This window comes from Malus sylvestris, chromosome 10, assembly GCF_916048215.2.
Source record: "Malus sylvestris chromosome 10, drMalSylv7.2, whole genome shotgun sequence".
Taxonomy (NCBI): Eukaryota; Viridiplantae; Streptophyta; class Magnoliopsida; order Rosales; family Rosaceae; genus Malus; species Malus sylvestris.
Window position 1 is genome coordinate 37,944,938 of NC_062269.1, and position 24,185 is coordinate 37,969,122.

The 24,185-nt window shown below is 38.4% G+C and overlaps 3 protein-coding genes and 1 pseudogene across 3 annotated transcripts; 3 read left to right on the top strand and 1 right to left on the bottom strand.

Annotated features, from left to right (window-relative positions):
- The first annotated feature begins 322 nt into the window (after window positions 1-322).
- Window positions 323-2,917, top strand: LOC126586215 (ER lumen protein-retaining receptor A-like). The gene is made up of 5 exons (XM_050250945.1): window positions 323-472; window positions 786-1,283; window positions 2,286-2,359; window positions 2,416-2,479; window positions 2,558-2,917. Exons 2-5 carry the CDS (start codon window positions 1,135-1,137, stop codon window positions 2,592-2,594), a joined length of 324 nt encoding a protein of 107 aa, XP_050106902.1. The 5' UTR covers window positions 323-472; window positions 786-1,134; the 3' UTR covers window positions 2,595-2,917.
- An 809-nt stretch (window positions 2,918-3,726) lies between these two features.
- LOC126586214 (uncharacterized) lies at window positions 3,727-7,044 on the top strand. Its single transcript, XM_050250944.1, has 7 exons — window positions 3,727-3,874; window positions 4,422-4,773; window positions 5,193-5,420; window positions 5,512-5,866; window positions 5,949-6,073; window positions 6,198-6,333; window positions 6,565-7,044. Exons 2-7 carry the CDS (start codon window positions 4,430-4,432, stop codon window positions 6,802-6,804), a joined length of 1,428 nt encoding a protein of 475 aa, XP_050106901.1. The 5' UTR covers window positions 3,727-3,874; window positions 4,422-4,429; the 3' UTR covers window positions 6,805-7,044.
- An 8,030-nt stretch (window positions 7,045-15,074) lies between these two features.
- Window positions 15,075-16,872, top strand: LOC126584809 (IRK-interacting protein-like). Its single transcript, XM_050249162.1, has one exon. The coding sequence runs from the start codon at window positions 15,340-15,342 to the stop codon at window positions 16,684-16,686; it is 1,347 nt and encodes a 448-aa protein (XP_050105119.1). The 5' UTR covers window positions 15,075-15,339; the 3' UTR covers window positions 16,687-16,872.
- A 2,324-nt stretch (window positions 16,873-19,196) lies between these two features.
- On the bottom strand, window positions 19,197-23,508 carry LOC126586151 (probable alpha,alpha-trehalose-phosphate synthase [UDP-forming] 7; annotated as a pseudogene).
- Window positions 23,509-24,185: the final 677 nt, after the last annotated feature.

The following is a 24,185-nucleotide window of genomic DNA, read 5'->3' on the forward strand; positions in this document are numbered from 1 at the left end:
TAAAAAACAATGTCTACAATCGCATGATTCTTCAACTGTAGCCACTGAGTTACGTAGGTCAATATAAAACACCTGGACAACAGCGCACAATATATGTATTTTCAAAAGGAAAACTAATGAAAAGGGTTTGAAAACTTTGAGTTTTAATGATAAAGACAAAATAAAGGATAAAGTGAATAGTACCAGAATTGACTTTTTAGTGTAAAAATATAGTTTTTCGTTAAAATGAACAGTACCAGAGCTTTAAAGTTTCCATTTTCAAACCAGATTAACAACGTCATTTGAATCTAATCAATCAACAGAGTAACGTCCAATTCTTACATTACTTGGTGGTTAATCAGGTCAGTCAGCACTTAGCAGGCGGTGAATCAAATGAATTCATCGCCAGCAGCTCGGCGAGGCCGCCGATGATCATGAACGGGCATGAGTGCATATTTTTTTTTTCCAATCATTGCTACCAAATCATGCTCAGGTTACACACCTCATCCCTACTCGTTTTCCATTTCCCATTTTTCCTAAACCCCTGTTTGTTTCCTGAGAAAACGCTGGAAAATTTGATGGAAAATTGAATTTCATTGTTCCCACCTAAATATTGCTCAATGTGGAGAACTTTACTCGGTAATGCAAACCCAGATTTTATTTTGATCTGTTTAGTGTTAAAGAGAACAACTTTGTGATTTCCTTATGTTCGGGACCGGATCGATTTCGAAGTTAATTTCCATTAAATTTGTATGCATTAGCGATTATTAGTTTGGTAAATTGATTAGTTGCTTAATTGTGATTAGGGATTTCGCTTAAGACTCAGGAGCTCTATGCTATGCTCTAGTGTTTCTGGCTCGGTACCTGGACCTGTTTACGGACTTTATTTCGGTGTATAACACTGTGATGAAGCTTGTGTTTATTGGAAGCTCGCTTGCCATTGTTTGATGTATGCGGATGCACAAAATGGTGAAGCGTTCTTACGATCAAGAGCTCGATACATTCCGCCATTATTTTCTTATAGCAGGCTGCTTTTTGCCTGCCCTGCTTGTCAATGAGAAGTTCAAGTTTCAAGAGGAGAGACAAATTTTTCGACATTCTCGTCTTGTTGGATGCATCTAGTCTCGTTTGAAATTGGTTTGCCTGGACCAGGGTATGATTGTAATGGTGAATTGGAACTACTTTCAGGTCCTCTGGGCATTTTCTATATACTCGGAGGCGGTTTCTATTATTCCGCAGTTAGTTTTGCTACAACGAAGTGGAAATGTGGACAATTTGACAGGGCAATATGTGTTCCTTCTTGGGTAAGTATATTTCTTTCCTCTGTACCGTCCCTAACTTGCCATACACTCGGTAATATCTTGTGGTTAGGTTTCAATATTTGATTGCTGTTGATGATGTGAAGTTTAATTGATTTTGTTACTCAATAGGTTTCCTTTAAGTCGCTGTCGTATAGATTTAATCTTAAACCAAGATGAACACATTAGTGAAATCTATGCCAGTGTTTGTATGCATTAACTCTGCCGAAATCTGAGAATATATGTGGTGTGAAGAATGAAGAGCTACTTTATCACATAAGAGAGGCGAGGCATATGCCATTTGAGAAAGCAATCCCTGTTGCGGAAAAGACTATAGGGTGTATGCTATTTCATTTATTGGATGCTGACCTCAACTTTAGGGGAAGGTTGTAATCGGGACAACGTATAGGAATGAAGTACGTGACTTGTTTGCTAGTGAAGCAAATTGTCTTTACGGACTCTGGCAAAGAGGGCCTTACCATGTGTCTTCCTTCTTTTCGGAAAGTTATGAAGTTGGCCCTTCTTAGGAAAGATAGAAGGAGAAGAGGCAATCGGACTGGTGAAGAAGTTTCTAACTGGTTAGTAGTGGTAGCTTGTTCGTTTTACGTACAAGATGAATTTGCTCATTGATGTCTCAGAATCCAACTTCTATGGTCGGGACTTGGGCATGTGGGAATACTATATAGAAGTTAAATTCCGAGACATCGATGCAAATACATATATTGCTTCACACCACAACATTTCCTTTACACATACGCGGTGTTAATAGTGGTCCCCAAGTTAGTGTGTGGTTACTAAAGAGGAAGTGTGATTTTGATTCTTGCTTCCTTGATTGAATGCTGAATGTATTGAAAATTTGAAATCAGGTAAACAAACAGATACAGCAGCTTAGACCAGATTAGATTGATAGATGGTATACTTGTACGCATTTATGTTCCAAGTTCATCTTATATGGTGACATCTTTTCAGAAAAAAATCTGGGGATACAAGTTAAGTTTCTTATTGCAGGGCCTATCGTGCATTGTACATTCTCAACTGGATCTACCGCTACTTCACAGAACCACATTTCAGTCGATGGATAGGTAAGCTATGTGAGAACCGTCGATGTACATTCTCAACTGTATGGTATTTTTTGTAGCTTGCATCGCCGGTCTGGTTCAGACAGCTTTATATGCAGATTTTTTCTACTACTACTCTCTCAGGTAGCTAATATGACACCTTGCTAATGATCCTTGTTCACTCTCTTAGATGGTTAACATGAAAAGCTGTTTGTTTTTCAGCTGGAAAAACAACGCAAAGCTTCAGCTGCCAGCGTAAGCCAAGGAAGTGTGTTTTTGTTCTTATAGGCACTTGCAGGTCAGATTAACACTCCCGTTAAGGTCAGATTAATACTCCCGTTAATTTCGAGTTGATAATATCGAAATCTCATATGGTCACCTTGTAAAGATGTTGGATGTTGGAAGGATTAATGGAACCCCAGGCATACGGTATAACTCCTATTTTTCCTTTCTTTTTGGTGGATGTGTATTCCACGTCTACAGAATGTTTTTGTAATGTTGCGTGAGAACAACTTACATGGCAAGTGATGTCATCGTAGCAGTGTACTCATGCCGTGTAAGTCTATCTCATATTATGCATCATAGGCACCTTTAGTAGTAGGTTGATATTAGATAACCATCACTATCTGAAATCAACATATGGTGCCTTTATTTCTCTTGCGACCAAAACAAACGTATTTTTATATCTCCAAACAATTAATCTCTTAAATTCCCTTTCATAATCAAAAACCCTATAACCCTCGACGCGGTTGCATCGACTGTTAAAGAGTATCAAAGAGTACCGCTTCCCATCGCCGTGGTTGGGAAAGTCCGTACAAGAAAAGTCATGTGTCGGGACTCCGGGCGCCTGTGTAAGGAGATTTTCTTCAGTCTGGACACCCATATAAGGTTGCCAAACTGGAACAGAAGCGGGTGAGACCAAAATATATAGAGATAAGAAATTTTTGTGTGCGGTGGGACATTTATGTGGACTGTCCGGATTGGGCACCAAGAGTGTCCGACCCAAGAGTTTCTCCATGATTGGGCCAATTAGAGATTAAACAAGGCCCAGTTAGAAAGAAAAATCAGCAAAAGAGAAAAAGAGTGTACTATCCACGCATTCTATTTTACTTCTCACATACATTTTGATAATTTCTGTTCGTTGATCTTCTTCAATTCATCCAATCCAACAGCCAAAAAATTAAAAAAAAATGTGTGAGAAATAATATAGGATGTTTGGATATCACATCCTAAAAAAAATATCAAATGTCAGAAGAGTTGAAACGAAGCGGATCAAACAAGCACGTCACGCAGCTCACATGCGGAACAAGAAAAATCAACAAACACGTCACACATGGCGTCGCACGATTGACTCATTCTTCGTCGTCACTGGTCATTGAAGTTTGTGCCGGGACGCTGACTGTGCGTGCGCCACGTCAAATACGATAACGCGGCGGCTAAGTCACAATTGTGTGTTAGATTTTTCAGGGCGTCGCCTTCCCCTTGCCTCTCTCTCTCTCTCTCTCTCTCTCTTTAGCTCTGCGTTTGGAGCTCTCTCAGGTAAACGCCTTTCTCCTTTTTTACATGATTAATTTGGATTATCGTTCTGGAATTTTGATGATCTCTTGAGGTTTTTCCAAGCGATTTTTAGTAGAAAACAATTGGATAGTTGAGATTTCTGAACTGATTTGCTTAAGTTGATGCGATTAGATTGTAGATTATGTGATTTATACAGCATGCAACAAGAAATCAACGCTTGAAACTGTGAAATCTGAACCTATATGTGTTGATTACCGATTATTACTTTGCTTAACGACGATTGATTATTACTTTGCTTTAACGAAATGGTTACCAAACGGCCCCGTAGTTTTCGTTTCTAAAATCCGAAGCTAAATTATATTATGTGTACGTTGCATTTCAGTTAATTCTTAGCTGATCTGCCTTTATTATGCTATAACTTGTGGAGTTAGCAATTGATTGCTGGTAGCAGTTTATTTTGTATAAATGGCGGGGAATTCCTTTTTCGGACTGCTAATTTGTTCTTGATTTTAGTTATCCAGTGCTTAATCAATGTTATGGTTCTAAACATTTTCGGTTTAATTTGTAGTGCTTAAAATGGGAGGAGGTTTTCGAGTTTTGCATTTGGTGAGGCCGTTTCTTTCTTTTCTACCGGAAGTTCAAAGCGCTGACAGAAGGATCCCCTTCAGAGAGAAGATTATATACACTGTGATTTCCCTGTTCATCTTTCTGGTGTGCAGCCAGCTTCCCCTTTATGGCATTCACTCTACCACTGGCGCTGATCCATTTTATTGGATGCGCGTTATTCTTGCATCAAGCCGTGGGACTGTGATGGAGCTCGGAATAACCCCCATTGTGACATCTGGGATGGTCGTGCAGCTCTTGGCCGGTTCAAAGATCATTGAAGTCGACAACAATGTCCGTGAGGATCGTGCTCTATTGTGAGGATTTTTACTCTAATTGTTTGCTTTAAACAGTTTTCCTTGCTTCGATTATTGAATGATATGAAGAACTTTGCTTTTGGAGTTGCATATTTTGATACTTTTCAACTTCTGCTTGTTCCTTCCTTGCCCTGCTACGCTAGTTGCATGTTATTAAGAAATTTACTTCAGAAGTTGCTCTTTTTGTTAGTTTTCAAACTATGCTCAGTTCTCCTTTGGTCCTTCCTACTTCCTGGTATAATCTTGGTTTAATTTGTTTCAACAGTAAATTAGTGGTTTATGTAAAATTGTTCAGCTTGTTCCTTCCTTACGTTGCTAGTCATTGAGACAATGATCCTTCAGTTATGAGTCTTATGACTTAATTGGGTGGCTTTGCTAGTATTCTAATCTCTTGAATTTTATCGGCTTCTAATTTGCAGAAATGGGGCACAAAAGTTGTTGGCCATCCTCATTGCTGTTGGTCAGGCTGTTGCTTATGTGGTTTCAGGAATGTATGGTAGTGTCGCTCAACTTGGTGTCGGGAATGCGATTCTTATCATTGTTCAGCTCTGCTTTGCTGCAATTATTGTTATTTGCCTAGATGAACTTCTTCAGAAGGGATATGGTTTGGGATCCGGGATTTCCCTTTTTATAGCTACCAACATCTGGTACGCTAGAAACCTGTATTTCTTTTACCTTTTAGCATTATATATATAATCTATGGTCTTGCCATACTTGACTTTTGGTTTGATTATGCAGTGAAAGCATCATCTGGAAGTCCTTTAGCCCTACAACTATCAATAGCGGACGGGGAGCTGAATTTGAAGGTGCCATCATTGCACTGTTCCATCTCTTGATCACCAGGAACGACAAAGTTCGTGCTCTTCGCGAAGCTTTCTACAGGCAAAACCTGCCAAATGTTACTAATCTGCTTGCTACAGTCTTGATCTTTCTCATTGTCGTCTACTTCCAAGGTTTTCGTGTTGTTTTACCGGTGAGATCAAAGAATGCCCGTGGACAGCAGGGATCATATCCTATTAAGCTTTTCTACACCTCTAACATGCCCATCATTCTCCAGTCTGCTCTTGTCTCCAATCTTTATTTCATCTCTCAAGTAAGTTACTAGGCAGTAAAAACTAAGGGCTCTTTACTGCAGTTGTTAATTAATTCACATGAAACTTGTTTTCTTCGTACAGTTGCTTTACAGGAAGTTCAGTGGGAATTTCTTCGTGAATATTCTTGGAAAGTGGCAGGATTCTGAATATTCTGGCCAATCTATTCCAGTTGGTGGTCTTGCCTACTATATCACGGCTCCAGGAAGGTGATCCAGCACATTTTATTGTTTAACCTTTGAAGTCTCCTGCCATTTTTATCATGTTTCGTGTGCGAAAGCATGTATTAATAGCGTTGGTTCTTTTTCTTTGTCAATGTGGTTTTAATTGCAGCTTGGCGGATATGGCTGCCAATCCATTCCATGCTCTGTTCTATCTAGTGTTCATGCTTTCAGCCTGTGCACTCTTCTCAAAAACTTGGATTGAAGTTTCTGGTTCTTCTGCCCGAGATGTAGCGAAGCAGCTCAAGGTATTATTTGCCTTCCTCATTCTAGTTCTATGATTTTTCTTTTGAAATAAACCTTTGGATTCCTCAAATTGATGTCACAAAAACAAAGACATTTTGGAGATCTCGTAGCATGATTGTTAATGTGAAGACATGAGATTTCTAGGATTAAATTTATGATTCTCAAACAACTTAACGTCACGAACTAATACATTTATGGTTGATGATTGACATTTATGTTGCTTAATTCTGCAGGAACAACAAATGGTGATGCCTGGACATAGAGATTCAAACTTACAGAAGGAACTAAACCGCTACATACCTACTGCGGCTGCATTCGGAGGTTTGTGCATTGGTGCCTTGACTGTTCTGGCAGATTTCATGGGAGCAATTGGCTCAGGGACTGGGATTTTGCTTGCTGTCACAATCATCTATCAGTACTTTGAGACATTTGAGAAAGAGAGGGAAAGCCAACTTGGCTTTTTCGGCCTTTAAGCCCTAATGAAAGGTAAGATAGTTGAGAGCTGTAATTACGTCCGACCTTGGACAACACTAGGGATACAATTGAGGTCGAATTTGTAGTTTGGTTACGGTTTTTTACTTGTTACATCGTCTTTTATGGATAGCCTTGCACGCAGTAGTTTGTTTTTGACACGATAATATTCGAAATTACTCTTAATCCACGGGAAGAGGGATTCTCGAACCCGGGTTGAATGGAGCGGTACACTGCCATGACCAACGGACTATGAACTAGTGTGACATATTTGGTGAGTTGTAGGGAAAAGTATTGGTTCACACCCAACCCAGTCTCTAATATTGGGCCTACCCTGCCCATGACCTTGGGTCAGTCCAATAAAGGGCAAAAAACCGGATGGGGTCGGGTTGGAAGTCCAATATACCAGTATTTTCTTTTTTATACACAAAACAATATTGAAAGCATTTTGAAGCAATTGAACTGCAAACCACTCGCCCATATCACACTATTTTACGTTTTTTGTGTTTTCACTGTATTTCCTCTTCTCCTTTAAGCTACTCAAGTCAAGAGTATACGTACGATTTACTTTGTAATTATTTGGTGATTAGTGAGTGTGTCTGGTTTGTGTTAGTGTTTTTATGAAGTGAGCAGTCATGGTGCTTCCTGGTAATTGGACAGACTTCAAACTTTGGAAGGATGGATTCTATTCGTTGCAACTTTTGGCCTTATTTTTTGTACATTCGGCTGCAAAAATTGAGCCCCAATTTGCACTAGATTAGGTATGAGTCGTATGATTAGATTTTTTGGTCGCAAAGCAAAGCACAGACGCTTGCTCAACACTCATGTCCCTCTCAAAGTTATGCTAAGCTTAATAGGGGTGTTTTCTTTGTTAAGCTTAAAAAAAAAAAAAAAAACCTAGGTAATCATGCTTTTTAGGATGGAGTTCAAGGTTTTAATAAGTTCAAGTTGTCATGCAAGGCATAAAGAAGCCATGAAAGATTGATTGGGTACACTTCTTCTTTTTGTGAAATTAGATTAAATATATAAAAGGAGATAAAGGGGGTTTGCAGAAGGTGAAAATTTGGTGTGCTAAAGTGGCTCGGGGAGATTATTGTGAAGATTCGACGATATATTCTCATGTTTAGGTCATGCGATGAGTGTTATACATAGTCATGTGATCAGTGTTATATTTTATGGTAACGTATTGCTTTCATACATAATGTGATGAGTATTATAGAAAAACCCGTTGATATAAGAATTTACCATTAAGTGAACAAGTAAGAAATCCGGCCAAATATTAAAGCGGATTAGAAATCAACACCACTAACTCTATCATCCCTTCTTCTTTCCTGTGCACCAGTTTGTGTGCTCATGGTTTGTGCATGACTCGGTTCACTCTGATGTCTTAATGACACTATAACAATACTCCAACAATCTAATGATAATCCAACGACACTGTAAGCACACAGCCGATTTTATTGTTGTTACAATGTCATTATGACATCAGATTGTTGTTGTTGTTGTTATAGCTATGGCGTCAATAGACAACTGGATCATGCGCAACCCATGCACAAACTTTGCGCGCAAAAGAGAAGTAGTTCTAAACTAGGGCTTGGCTTCAATGATACAAGTGTTTTAAGTGTTGAATTTAATTTTCGTATCATTGAATGATACAAGCAAAATCAAACTAAAGACACTAGAGAATATAGCAATTGTACTTGGAAATGGAATTTATCTTTAGGCCTAAAACTTTCTCCTACTACTTTGCGACATTCTCTTACTATTAGCCTATAGAGGGACACAAAGCCGCCCAGTGGACATTTAGCCTATAACCTACCTCTGCACTAGTTCACTGTACAAACGTTGTATTCCGAATCTTATAGATTGAGACCAAGAAAAGGAATATCGTACAGATGATGGATTAGACAGGTTGGCTTTTGCCAAAATGTATAGCCTGGAAAGCTGATTCTGCTGCACCGAGTCACTGAACCACCGCACCAAGGACAAAGGTCCAGATTCCACTGCACCACAAGTCCCCTCCGATCTCAATTACGAGTACGAAGTTGAAGGTCTCAACCCCTTTGATATGCCATTGAAAATTTACAGCAACTGGTATGCAATGTGAATGTTGAATGCCCTACAGTAACTCCCACTTTGCACTTGGCCATGAAATATCATCTGTATATATGGTGAGTTAAAAAGTATTTCTCAATGAGAAATGCTAAGAGATTCTTTCAAAAGTGAGACTCTTCATGGACTCTTCGTCATCTCGTATTTTTTACATAATTCTTGTGTCAATATTATAAAACATCATGTTGAAAACACGAGAAGTGAAGAGTTCATGAAGAATCTCACTTTGAGAGGGCCTCCTTAGCATTTCTCTTCTCCAAATCACAATATATAGCCAAAGTTACTTGAACAAAACTAAATTTCTTTTCATGTGTGTGAAACTATGATAATGTCGACAATTGGAAAAAACTTTGCATGTAAGAAGTCAAATATTTTTTGAACAAAGATTAATTGCGACAAACGTGAAATAGTACTGCACTAGCTGGTTCTCAGTAGCACTATGAAATTTCGGTGGCCATTGTGAATATGTAATGTGATTAGACAGCACAAGATGCAGGGAGGGAGGGAGGGAGGGGGATTGGGAGACTTTTAACTACAAAGCACAAACTAAAGCAACAAGCCAAAACAAAGCAAAAGATGCAGATCTGGGAAAGTTAAGCTTGTTAGCATATATGGGTTTGGGAAGATCGGAAATCAACCAAATGTAAATCGATATGGAAATTAATTAGGGGAAAACAAAAGGTAGTATATATCCGTTTGGAAAAACCAATTATTAGGCAACAAGGGATGGGGTTACGGATTCTCAATTTGTTTGCCATTAGCAAACCCTAATCACCAAACTCTGCGTACCTAATCACATCATGTAGTTCTATATTAATCTATATATATGCAACGTACTTATGGCTTGCTGCTTATATGCTCGCGTGCCTTGTTTGAGAAACACACTTCTCTAACAAATTTTCTTCATTTTCTTTACCAAAAAGCTAATTGAATGCAAATAATTCAATTGATTTACAATCTCATTTCATATTTCTCTCATATTTTTAGTCTTAATTTGTAATTCGAAATGGCCACGCTAAAAAAGAAGAATTAGAAGTCATGATACGTATATAAACTATTATGTTTTTCATAATATAATATTGAAGAGAAGGCTATGTGAAAATTTTTGCTCACCACCCTCAACTAGTGGTGACGCTCACCACCATACTTATAACTTTTAGATAGATTTAAATTTCGAGATATGTGTTATGGATATATATAAATCTCAAAATTTAAACTCATACAATGATGGTAAATAGGGTGATGACAGTAACCACCACTTGATAGTGGTAAGGAAAAATACACCCAGAAGCTAAAGATGATTACAAATTCAACTAAAAAATTTGTTATAATTCTGTTCAATCCACCGTAATGATATACTAACGTCGCATGCCAAAAAAGAAAGAAAAGATTATGTTCATGTTATAGATTTATTACCAACTGCTAGATTAGATATATAACAAAATAATGTTGTATTTCAAGAAACATGCAATTTGGTCTGCCATGCAAAATTCAAGAAATTATATATTATTGCGTGGAAAATAGTTTTGCTTGCCACTTGTGTTGGCAACTTGGGGAGTTGTTGAGGTCGTGGTCCCATGATTGACCACATGACAACTTTAGTGTAGTACAAGGTTTATTCTTAATGAAGGTTCATTATGTATAATCCTATTAATTAATTAGAAAAATTGCCATGATAATGAGAAATGCACGATCTAATATTCACAACCATGATTTGGTTAGTCAGATATAATGATACAAGAAGAGAGAAATAAGACGTCTACTTAACGTCTATGTGGTTAAAAAAAAGGCCAAGTACTTTTACTTATTTTTGTTTTAGGCGTTGAATTGAGTTGTCCCGACCATTCACAACTCATCATTCTTATTTATTTTAATACAAAACTCGGGTCTACGACAATTAAAAACCCGGAAAAGTGTATGTAATTATGAAAGATTGGATATGATTTTCATTGTATATCTGGATCGATTTGTTTGCTTTTGTGCATGTAGATTTGTATTTGAAGTTTTTGTAAGTGTGATTCTGAATATTACTTTATCGTTTCATTCGAGTTTAGGAGTTTCTCCAACTCTAATTATAAGTTTGTAAATGCCATTATAATACTATTTATAGAGTTCAATTTTCTATCATAAAATATGCAAATCCACCACACTAGCTATCATCCTCCTTTAAGTCAAATGGATGTGTTCGGTTATGGGTCATATTTCAGAGTGGGTAGTTTTTTCTATGGACCAAGCAACTTTTGTGTAGGGATGCGCCTTATTTTATATAATTAACCTTTGGTTATGTAGACAACTTTTGTCCTACTCCTATTGTCTGTCAATAATGTCCACGAAGGCCACTAATTTGAATTTTGAAACATATCTATTATCCACTCTCTATCTTTTATGAGTACCTTAGTTACTTCGAAGAATTTTTAGTTGAAGTGGTTTATGAGATTGATATAACTTCTTATTTTAGTTTTTGACATTAAAAATTGATAGAATTGGTTCATGAGTTTGTACACTGTAAGTTATTTTGGTCACTCTATGAAAGATCCGTCAAAGTTCTTGTTAAGTGGGTTTGACAAAAGTACCTTGGTGGTCGCGTGGTCGTTCACGTGACAATGTAATGAACATATTGACAGATTTTTCAAGAATGACCAAAATAATTTATTATGGACAAACTTAAGAACCACTTTTATCGATTTTCATTATCAGGAACCAAAATAAAGAATTATACTAATCTTAAAGAGTAGTATTTGGATCAATAATCCAGTGCACATGTTAGCTCTAGTGGGACATGTTCAAGTGTTAAAGCAAGAATGAAACCCATACTGAAAATGGACTAGTTGATTGATCACATGTTGTATTGAAACATGTTGGTCCATTCATTGTCACATGCAGTGTGAGTACTATCTTCGAGTTTTCCTTATTGTTTTGACCATACAGAAAGAGGGAGATCCAACACATTTTTTACGAGGGAATGATACCGATCTTCTCATTTCAACTTCTTTGGTCTATTTTTTCATCTAAAAAAGTTGTACATTGATTGAAACGATTTACTCTAGTTCACTATTTAAAGATTAGTTATGTAGAAAATCAATTAAATTAAAAATCGTTCAACAATTTCATTGAAATTGTCAAATTTGTGTGTTAGGGTTGATCGTTAAATAATGCCTTAGAAAAAAAAAACATTTCAAATCATCATGTAATATTGCAGAATAAGAAAAATAATCGATAAAATGTAATGATAAAATTAAAAAATAAAAAAAATTGCTAGCATTCCTTTCGACGTTAGTAAAAAGAAAAATCGAATACAAAACTTTGAGTTCGAGATAATACTCTTAATTATGTTTTTTTATTTGTTACGATTCTTGTACTAGAAGAAAATCAATTGATTGAAGCAGGGTGTAGCAATTAGTGTGGAGTCCACAACTGGGTAGTCAATCTGCATGCAGTGGACTGTGATGTCGTCACAATCTTCTTTCGGCTCTGTCTCTTTTGAAATATTATCTCCCACATGGTCCCACAATCTTATCAATATTCACTTCTAGAAAAAAAATTCAGTGTATCCGGAATATGAAATAATCTCTCGCTCAAAGGAGTAAGGATGGTATTGTTCATCCATTTTTAACACTTTTTGTTATTTATGTTCTTTGATTTTCTGAAATTCACTCATTTCAATGGTAAAAAATTGAGAGGATGTGTGATAAGTAAAAACAGGTGTGTAGATAACACACTTCAAGAGGAAAACGCTAGAGTAAATTTTCAAAAAACAAAAATTAATCCAAAACAATTTAACCAAAAGAGAGGAAAAGAAGAGCATATAACAATGCAACGTAAATTGTTAATTTGTGTAACAAATTAATTTATAAAACCCAAATTTTGTATTTGTCTTGCAATTTGCACATTCTAATTTTCAAGAAACACATAACTAAATGAGGGAATTTCTTATGCTTGTTCAGAATAAGTGGAACAATTTTGTTTTTTTTTTTGGGACGAAGTATGATATTCCTTACGAAGTAAAGAAAACCGTACAAGAGGATAGAAAAATATTAAATGCGCCACGGTAAAAAAATTCAAGAAAAAAGGATGGAATTTTCTTGTTGTCTTGCGATCTGTTTTTGCAAAAGTTGGTCCTAGTTGAATTTGGTTTGTAGGGTGAATTGGATTCCGGTTTATTTTATTTCCTTTTCCTAGTTTTGCCTATTTTTAATAGGTTATATTCGCCAAAGGAATAACCTAACCTGTATATGAACTCTAGAGAGGAGAGAGACGCTAACATAAAGAGAGTTTAACAACTAGGGTTTTGCAGAAGAACCAAAGAAGTGAAAGAGTTGTTGGAACCAAAATTGCGTAACGGTTTTAAGTGCTTCGTTTGGTTAAATCGTTCTAAGTTGCAGCCATTATCCTTGCCGTTCATGGATCTTGAGTTCATGCAGTATGCTTTACTTGAGTCGAAGAATGAGGTTAGTTGTTGTTTTTATCCAAATTTTCGTTCTTAGATTAATAGTAGTTAGTCCGACTATAGTTTAACGTCCGTTCTTTTTCAAAAATATGTTATTCGTATTGAGCTGATATTATCAAGAACAAATAATACTGACATATTATCGAACACATATGTAACAATATCAATGCATGCTTCCGTTCTTTACTTCATGCACAAAAAATTCATGTATACATGTGTGTTGCTTTCGCTAACTTCTGAAATTGCAGAGTTGTTTTACTGTAGGAATTCTTAATGATAGAGTAAGAATGTGATTAGCTCCATCTAATTGCAATCCAAACCCCAATTATGAAATTCATTGGTCTAATTTCCTATCATCAAACAATTGTATTGACTATTGCATAAGGATTACAATAACGTGTATTTATTCTAAGCTTGTCCCAACCCTAACCCATCAACCCTAAAACCCTGTTCTGCTAATCATCATCCATTAACTACATTATTAAAATAAATTATTGATGGAGACTAATTATACATTATCCCGATCCGTTGGATAATTAAGAGAAGTATTATTATCAATGTACATACATGTATTTTTTGGCATCTGTCAAATTCCTACATATGAATATTGATAAGGTCGTTAATCGGTGACAGAACCAGTATGGGATCATTGCTTGTTCTTAGGTCTAACAACTTAAAAAATGACATATATATTTGTTTGTGTATTGTATTTAACCCCTATAAACAACTAAGATAAACTAAATTACAACCTCCTTCTACTTTTCTATTTTCCTCTATCATATTTATCTTCATTTTTTCTCTTCTTGTGTGCGAGCCTATTGTGCGCATCATGTGTTCGATGAAATACCTTAGTTGACAAGTATTGACAGTCTTTAATACTCCACAATATCATGCATGCACCATCAACAAATCTCTACGAATAATAATAGTTATCGACATATATTAGCAAAAATTGACAGATATATGCTTGACGAAATGATTCAATAAATTTTATTTTATTCATATTACGACTCTATTATTTGAAAATCTTAACACCGCCTTGCCACTGTGGTAAATTATCCTCCTCCTCGTCTCCTGCCATCGATTATGGATGCAACTAGGTAGGGTCAATGAGTAGATGGTAGCAATCAATCACTCACTCACATCATACCTCTGTATACCACCATTATAAATTCCCACCCAAAATATTCAATTAAAAGGATTAAAAGAAAATATTTTCCACTCTCATTTTTAAAATTTTGTATTTATTTAACATTAAATTAAGAGATTTAAAACACAAAAATAAGAGAAGGAGCGTTAAAGAAACTAACGAAATTGTGGAAATCATTATTCTATATGAATTATCTAATGTACGAATTTGCATTGATATTATAATAGTATCATTAAAAGAAAAGTGATTTTAACGCTCTATATTTTACCTTCTGCGCTTTCTTCGTAATTATGTTTTCTTATTCTTTTTTATACGTTTCATTCGACCGGAAGAATAAAAAAATGAAATGCACAAGGTAAAAAAGAAAGTGCAAAAATCATTTCTTTAAAAAAAGTATTGCCAATTCATTTCATAAGCTACTATAATATCAACAGGTTATCGATAACATATATATCAACAATATTTTACTTTTAACAAAATAACAGACGCGCGTTTCATAGCCGGACTCGACGAGTTTTATAACTGAATGTACATTACTTGTTGTGTACTCACTTATGAGTAACTATACACAGTATTTACACTGTCGACTTTTTCCCTTTTCCCGCGCTTTAAAACGCCCCCACTTTTTCCTGACCTCCTCCATCTCCTCCGCCCTCCCCAAAATCCTATAGTCAAAGTTTACGCCTCTGCTTTCCGCACTAAATCCCTGCCCTTTCAGACACCTTTTATTCCCCTCATCCCCACAAATCAAACCCAAAGTTTTATGCCTCCAACCAGCAATTTGAACTCTCCTTGCTCAGCGGTCCTCTGATTTTCCACCATTTGCAGATGGACATCGCCATGAGACCAAAACAGAGCAGATTATCCAGAACTTTCAGCAAGGTCATCAACCTCCGCACCGCCACGAGCAGAATCGCTTCCAGCAATGGCATTTGCCTACTTGCGTTGAACGGAAAGTTCAAGGACAATCTCGACCGGCGGAAGGATGACAAGAAGGAAGAAGAGTTCAGAGTCAGGAATAGAGCGGTTATGGAAGCGCTTCTGGCCAAGCTCTTCGCCGGAATCACTTCCATAAAAGCAGCTTACGCGGAGCTCCAAATGGCGCAGGATCCGTACAACAACGAAGCGATTCAGACGGCCGACCAGTCCGTGGTGAACGAGCTGAAATCGATATCGGAGTTGAAACGCAGCTTTTTGAAAAAGGAGCTCGATCTCTCGCCGCAGGTCACTCTGATGCTCGCGGAGATTCAGGAGCAGCAGGCGATGATGAAAACGTACGAGATTACAATCAAGAAACTGGAGTCCGAATCCGAAAAGAAGGATTCCGACATTTCGTCCCTCCAGAAAAAGCTTCAAGATTTGGTCTTGTCCAACAAGTGCTCGGAGAAAAGGCTAAACGACAGCGGCTCTTCGTCTCTCTCCATTTTCGACAACATTCGGCATTCGGAGCTGAATCCGACGCATTTCGTTCAATTCCAGCAGCAGGCTTTGAAATCCATCAAAAGCTTTGTGAGATTGATGATCCGGGAAATGGAATCCGCCAACTGGGATCTCTCCATAGCGGTCGGATTCATTGAACCCGGTTCTGTTTTCGAAAAACAGAGCCATCGATGCTTCGCATTCGAATCCTTCGTTTCCAAAACATTGCTCGAAGGATTCAACAATCCAAACTTCGGCCTACCCAGTGATTCTTTATCCCCAAGCAACAAAACCCACCTTCTGTTTTTCCAGAAATTCAAGAAACTCGTATCCGAAAACCCAAAAAATTTCCTCACCCAGAACCCGAGTTCTTCGTTTTGCAAGTTCACCAAGGCAAAGTACCTCCAGCTCGTTCATGCGAAGATGGAGTGCTCGCTTTTTGGAAATTTGAACATGAGGAAGGTCGTGAGCTCCGGCGGAGTTCCGGACTCTGCTTTTTTCGCGGCGTTTGCAGATGCTGCTATGCGGGTTTGGCTTCTGCATTGCTTGGCGTTCTCGTTTGGGCAGCAAGTTTCGATTTTTCAGGTGAAGAAAGGGTCGAGATTTTCGGAGGTGTTCATGGAGTCAGTGACTGCGGACGACGTCGACATGGAGCCGTTGGTGAGTTTCACGGTTGTTCCCGGGTTTAAGATTGGGAAGACGGTGGTGCAGAGCCTGGTTTACTTGTCTCCGGTCCCTTCTCCGGCGGGAACTTAAGATCGGATGGTGATAGGAAATGTAAATAATGCATCAGAGCCGTTGGTTGTGGTGTGGGGCCAAAGTGGTAGGTGTAGTGTAGGTGGTAGTATAAAGGTGTATACTATGAATACAATTGTGTTCCTTGCTGTATAACATGGACTCAATTTTCACTTAGAAATGTGCAGAATGAATAATTTACTTTTAGTATCTTAATCAATTACGTATTGTTATATGCGAACGTCAAAATACATCGGTATTTTAAGCCAATAAGAATGTTAAAATGCAATGACTGATTTGATTTAGAGAGAATACTAACATAACGTTGTAGCTGCATGGACTAATGAGGTTGTTTGGTGGGTGTCATGTTTTTTTGGGGCGTACAGTAGATAAATCCTGGCATATCTCATGTTGTATACTTCTTTCTCGTTGTCTTCCTGATCACGTGACGAAAGAGACGAGAAAAAGAGGTATACAGCCCTGGAATGCCGGATATGTGAGTTTCTGCTGTGTGATAGATGTTAAAACTTAGAAGTGGGAGTGGGGGAGCAGGAGCAAGCAGCAATGGCATCCTGAACTACATGTGAAAGTGGCCCAGAGAAGATATGATCTAGATTGGGATCATATTATTGGATGTGAGAGAGAGAGAGAGAGAGAGAGAGAGAGAGAGAAGCTAGGCTGTGTACGACCAGCCGACCAGGGGGGCTATAAACATTAGTAGCCGTTGGTGCAAATCATTTAGGCAACACATCAACGGCTCACAGTCTCACTGTGAAGGACTGTAAGTCATTGATTCTTTATGTAAATCATCAGTCACTCATCCGTGCATTAATTATTAGCTGCTCAGAGTCTCATTTCGAAAGACTTAAAAGCCGTTGATGCATTGTATAAATTGTTAGTCGCTCACATGTGTATGAACGATTAACTCCAAACAAAAGTCGTACTAATATATACATTGGCGTATGGCACTTTCAAAACAAGCTTTAATTTGTACACAATTGTATGCATCTGGATAAGGTAAATATTAAGGACTACGATATTTGGTTGTTATTCTGATCAATGGTTGGAAGTGTTATTCACACGCCCATTTATATCTTTCACACATCATTATTAATTTTAGATCACTGATCATCTTCAATCATTCAATTCGACGGCAGAAAATTAAAAGATATGTGTTAGAAGTAAAAACTAGTGCGAATAACATATTGTATGTAGGCCTCTGTAGATTCTAAAGTTTATTGGTCATATTTTTGTTTTGGTCTCCCATCGTACCATATTATTAGGGTTATGGGGAGGGACAACCCTACAATTCCGAGCATTTGGTTCACGGGCCTTTTTCCTATTGAATTTTTAGATCGTCGGGTCTGCTCAATTCTAACGATACCGATACTATCCTCAACTTTACCACATATCCAATCCGTCAAGTCTAGAGTTTTATCACAAAAAGCTTCGGTATTAATTAGAGTAGGATAATCATATTTAAACCCCTTTGATTTTTTTGCACACACTGATGTGGGACTTTAACATCCCCTGCACTTCAGCATTTGTTTTGTTTGTGTGTCTTGATCTAGCAACTCCAAAACTTTTGGTTCCATTCGAAGCATGTATCGACAAAGATCGATTGCTGTTTCCCATACTAACTTTGCAGCGTGCCTCTTCGATATCCGGCATTTTTGTACAAGAAGTGATTTCCGCGCATACATTTTCTCTTTATGTATACCTTTGTTTATTTTTAGTCTTTGAATTAAATAAATCAAAGAATAATCTAAAGACCAAAGAAAATATAAGCATGACCAAATGAAAATTGAACGCCGCTCGACCAAATAATCATATGCATCTTCGACATTAAGTAAGTCACACTTGGTGAGATAACAGTTGGTACTCGAGCTCTGGAGTTGTAAAAACCATGAAGCTGCTTGGAAACCTGCAATATGGGTCTCAATGCGAACCGCAAGAGAGCCTGTCTGTTTGGTTGTAAGCTGTCCAGACTTCCCTCCAAACGCATTAATTTAACGGCTAATTAACGGCTGGAAGTGCGTTGATGAATCAAAGAAAATTTAACGGGTGAATGTGGCTCGCGTAACATGTCACACCCCAGGTGTGGGAAGTGTGCTGACGAGGACGTCGGACATCTAAGGAGGGTGGATTGTTAGATCCCACATCGTCCAGTGGGGTAGATCTATCCTCTATACCTTATATGTACATGCTCACCTCCAATTAGCATGAGGTCTTTTGGGAGTTCACTAGCTTCGGGTTTCGTAAAAATTCCAAAGTTCAGTGAGAAAGGGGCCATAGCATTTCCAGGATGGATGACCCACTGGGAAGTTATGCTCGCATGAGTTCCCAAAAACAAAACCGTGAGGGCGTTTTCAAAGCCCAAAACGGGCAATATCATGCTACGGCGAAGTTGAGCTTGGGATGTGATAGAGCCTGGGTCGGGATGTGACAAAACACGGTATGTATACCATACATTGATAGAAGGACTCAGCATTTTAACCCATCAAAGTGACTCTCCTCAGGTATCAGTAATCTGAAAGATGGCATCTTCGAAGATGTGATCATTTCTTGCAAATGTTGCTATATAATTTACAGATTCAATAAGACAAGGACTTGATCCAACAAACGAATGCCAAAGAAAATTCACTCAGAACAAAGAAGAAGAAAGACCTGTATACTGTTTCAAATGGGGATTTGAATAGCATTTCCCCCACCATATATTACCATAACCTAATGTCTCTAGAATGCATGTCGCCTGCACGCCTTAGTCAGACTTGTTAACCTTAGCGTATACGATGCAATTTTCAACAATCCATTTCCCGTTTCCTTTTTCAGTCCAAGTCGTTCTCCACGAATAAACATTGTCAGTTCCACCAGATCTTCGGTTTGAGCTGATGTCTAGTTGTGTTTTTCTACCATGTAAACCCACTATAATCCAAACTCTGCATTGATTGATTGATTATATCACAGAAGAAATCCAAGCTACCGATTTTCCAGAACTCCCTGAAAATTATCAGTCAGAAGGTCAAGAACATGAAAATTTTCCTCCAACAATTCAGATCCAGAAAAGCTGAAAAATGATTACTTTCTTCAATCAAAGCCCATCATGTGCTTCATCATCATCGACTCCAAGAAAAGACGCTGGTATCTAACAAAGTCATCGAGGAAGATTTCAAGCAGAGCCTGGTTCACCATCCGAGGAAGGCGGAGAGTCTGAAGCATCTGCAAGAGCGTAAAGCATTGCAATAACATCACCAGGGTCATCCAAATAGTACTTGGCTTTACTGGGCTTCTGTCCAACAGTGCAAGCGAAAACACTGGTATTGGAAGAGAGGACACCATTTGTCCTAGCACTACCAATGATCTCAAACATATCCTCATCAGATCTATCGTCGCCAACACACAGTACAAAATCGGCCTGCTTCCCTGTCTGATGCATTGATGTGAAGATCTTTTCTGCAACCACGCCTTTACTGACACCCTGTAAGGCACAGCAAAAATTAGGATTCATATCATCATATTCGCTTTGAAAAATCAATTGGCATGTAACAATCCCCAAGCAATTTAATGTAGATATATACTTTTATCATCAGCAAGCAAACTACTCGTCTCAAACTTTACTATAGTCTCCAACTTTGCTAGTCAGACTTTTATGAACTAATGTCTAAGCATTGCCATACTTCACAGTTTAATCTTTAGATACAATTCTCGTGACGATATAAAACAAACCCTCATCGCACTTCAGGCATTCTATTTTCTTAAGATGTACGCAAGCATAGTCTTACACGCATATTCTGAAAGTTGATTTACGATATGCAAAAGACCAGTAAAGAGACTAAAAGGAAAGATGAGGGAAATAACTGGTGTGTCTTCTATGAATTCTAACAATGGTAAGGCAGGAACTTGGAGCTCCTTCTGTGATAAATAGGACTAGGTAGCCGATCCTAGAGAATTAAAAACTGAGACAGAGTTAAGACATTCACCTGTGGCTTCACTTCTACAATGTATTGACCACTCTTTACAGCAACTGGTTCATTTGCTAGCACACTTTCTAAATGATCCAGTAACTCTTTAGCCTGGCTGGATCCAAAACCAGGATCTGCATCTCTATGGTGCCAAACCAAGGCGCTCTCCTTGGTTTCAATGCTGGAACCATCGGTGGCTTCTGTGTAGAGCTTCATAACTGGTTCAGCTATCTGTATCCAACCAAAGTCATTGCTCTGCCCGCAAACTTCCCAGTCCTTGTCAGCAGACCACCTAACAAAAAAGATTTATATTAAAACCAAAAGAAAACAAGGATATCTGTAAAGGACAAATATATATTGAATATACCTCACAAAATAACCATGTTCGGCAGCAATTCCGAGTTTCTTGCAAGGAGAAAACCACTTACTTAAACTATCCCTTCCTCTTCCACTGACCACAAAAACAGTGTTTTTAACATCACCACAAAGCGTATTAATGAGGGAGATGACCTCTTGACTCGGGCTCTTATTTATAGATGTTTGAGGCATCACAGTGCCATCATAATCCAACAGAATTGCCCTATTTTTAGATCTCAAGTAAGCAGAAACGATGCGATCAATAGTCAGCTTTCTGAAGTTGGGATCAAGTGCTATAACCCTGAAGCCGAAGCCCAAACCAATACCCCAGCAACGCCTTCTGAAATGTTCTTTGCAAGTTCTCTCCATATCTTGGAAAACACTTCGCGACCAGTATGCCACATCATGTGTACTAACATACCTATAATGTTTCTCATGCCGCAACTGCTTCTCGGGTTCAACCATTGAAATTGCCTCGTTCATTGCCTCCGCCGTTGATTCAATATTCCATGGGTTAACCCGAATTGCACCACTTAGTGAAGGGGAACATCCAATAAACTCTGATACTACGAGCATGCTCTTCTTCGGCCCACTGTGTTCTGAATTAGAATCTGATAGAGAGTTTCCTTGCCTGCACACAATGTACTCGTATGGAATAAGATTCATCCCATCTCTCACAGCTGTGACTACTACACACTCTGCAATTGTGTAATATGCAACTCTTTCACTAAGAGAAACTGGTCTATCAATGAACACGATAGGTTCATATCCAGTCCGACCAAAATTTTCATTAATTCTTTTGATGCTTGCCTGTATTTCAGCCTGTGTTTCCTCAAGATCTTTCCCTCTTCCCCTAGCAGGGTTCGCTATCTGAACCAGAACCGCTTTCCCCTGCCACTTTGGATGCTGCTTCAGCATCTGTTCCATTGCCAAGAGCTTCAAGTTGACACCTTTAAAGATGTCCATATCATCAACACCAAGTAGCACCGTCTTTCCTTCAAACTGTTGCTTAAGTTCTCCTACCCTCCATTCCTTATCCGCAAGCTTCAACACTGACTCAATCTGCCCCATGTGAATCCCAACAGGCATGATCTTTATCCCAACTGTCCTTCCGAAATAATCCAACCCAATATAACCCCGCTTCGACTGATACTCCAAACCCAACATCCGACTACAACAAGACAAGAAATGCCGAGCGTAATCAAATGTGTGGAAACCAATAAGGTCCGCATTTAGAAGTGCCTTTAAAATCTCTTCCCTGACCGGTAGAGTCCTATATATTTCGGACGAAGGGAATGGGCTATGGAGAAAAAACCCCATTCTCAATCTATTGAACATCCTCCTCAAGAAGGTAGGCAGCACCATTAGATGGTAATCATGAATCCACACATAGTCATCCTCCGGATTTATCACCTCGATCACCCTTTGCGAGAAAATCTTATTTGCGGCCACATACGCCTCCCACAAAGACCGATCGAACCGCCCCCCATGAGTTGCTGAGAAAGGAAGCATGTAATGAAACAGAGGCCACAAATGCTGCTTGCAAAACCCATGATAGAACTTGGACAAAATGTCGGGCGGCAAAAAGGCCGGAACGCACTTGAATCTATCCAACAGGAGTGCTGATACATCGTCTTGTTCATTGGAATCCACTTCGACGCTCAAAGAACCTACATACAAAACCTCCATATCTTCCGGTAGACCGTCCTTCAACTGCAATACCAATGAGTCCTCATCCCAACTAAAGCTCCATCCTTTGTTATCCGGTCTCCGCTTTGCTTTCACAGGGAGCTGGTTGGCAACAATAATTATCCGGTCCTGAATGATCGACGACGGAACATCCGACGACACACTACCCGCCTGATCATCATCGAGCTCCGATATAACACCGGCGACGGTCATTACACGCGGAAGCCGCCGTCTTTCGCGACCCATTACCGGAAAGTTTCCGGAAGCAAGATCTAAAAGATTGGTATACGATTTGGACATCATCTTGAACAGAATTTATCTGGGTTTCTCCCAATCCAACTCAAAAATCACAGACAAGATCTCACAAATATAAACCTGACCCAAGATTCTTTGCCCTCTTGAAATAACCAAAATTAAGCAGGATCTGCAATAACACCAAATAAACAGGCATCAATTTCAATTCGTAGCAAACTAAGCATTGATTAATAACATTCCCATGTACCAAAAATTGCAACAAAAAACAAAACATCATAAAATCTCAAGCTTTCAATTAATATCCAAAAAACAAAGCAGACCCTAGAGGGTGAATTGAATGCAATGACTATATTTCCAAAAAATGAAAAAATTGATACCTTTCAGAGGTTTGAAAGAACAAATTTTGAATCTTTCGCAGGAAAAATTTCGATCAGAAAATTCAAATACAAAAATGAATTGGGGGTGATATCAGCAGGAAAAGAAATCTAGGGTTTGGTTTGGTCTTCGAAAATCTCTCTCTCTCCCCAGACAAACATAAAAACAAATATTTTGTGCTTCCCTCTTTCCGGTGGAACAAAATGAATAAATTTGTTTATTTATATATTTTCGGAGTAAATTTCTAAATTCGAAAAAATAAATAAAAAAATAAGAGGATAAGGTTGGCCAGTAGACTACTCAGTCATGCCAACTGGCCTAAATGTTTGAAATCCTCCCCCACGCGCACCCACTCCCGCGTGCGAATAATTTGGTGACGTGGCGAAGTCCTGCACTTGCGTTGGCATCAGACGCACCGTTTGAAAAGGGGAGGGGACACGTCGACTTTGTACGTTCGTAGCCCACTGCCCGGGCCCTAGCGTCGGTGGATATATATCCACTCGATTAAATGATCCCGTGTTTTCGCGTTCCTGTTTAAATAACTGCGCTCGACAATTGCTTTCATGACACGTAGCGACTTGGAGTTTTTCGGCACGTTTTCATTTGACCAATCTAATAGCCTTAATTTTCTCAATCGGTTTTTTTTTTTTTTTTTTTTTTTTCTGAAATTAGAAATGATCAGGAGACACGGGAACTTTTTATGAATTATTCGTCATTTTATGTTTTTAACATAATTATCGTGCAAATGTTATAAAATATTACTTCAAAAACATGAGATGACATAGAGAGTTTCAATTTTGAGATAGTTCCAAAATTCCTAATAATAAACCAAAAAACTCCTGACACGATTAGTTACAAACCCTTTTTGATAGGAATCCGTGG

What these genes read in the sequence shown, in the direction of transcription:
- LOC126586215 (XM_050250945.1), top strand. Translation starts at nt 1,135, where the DNA reads ATGATTGTAATGGTGAATTGGAACTACTTTCAGGTCCTCTGGGCATTT. An exon ending in CAATATGTGTTCCTTCTTGG is followed by an intron (nt 1,284 to 2,285) that starts GTAAGTATATTT and finishes TTCTTATTGCAG; the next exon opens with GGCCTATCGTGCATTGTACA. An exon ending in TTCTACTACTACTCTCTCAG is followed by an intron (nt 2,480 to 2,557) that starts GTAGCTAATATG and finishes TTTGTTTTTCAG; the next exon opens with CTGGAAAAACAACGCAAAGC.
- LOC126586214 (XM_050250944.1), top strand. Translation starts at nt 4,430, where the DNA reads ATGGGAGGAGGTTTTCGAGTTTTGCATTTGGTGAGGCCGTTTCTTTCT. An exon ending in ATCTTTATTTCATCTCTCAA is followed by an intron (nt 5,867 to 5,948) that starts GTAAGTTACTAG and finishes TTCTTCGTACAG; the next exon opens with TTGCTTTACAGGAAGTTCAG. An exon ending in TATATCACGGCTCCAGGAAG is followed by an intron (nt 6,074 to 6,197) that starts GTGATCCAGCAC and finishes TTTTAATTGCAG; the next exon opens with CTTGGCGGATATGGCTGCCA.
- LOC126584809 (XM_050249162.1), top strand. Translation starts at nt 15,340, where the DNA reads ATGGACATCGCCATGAGACCAAAACAGAGCAGATTATCCAGAACTTTC.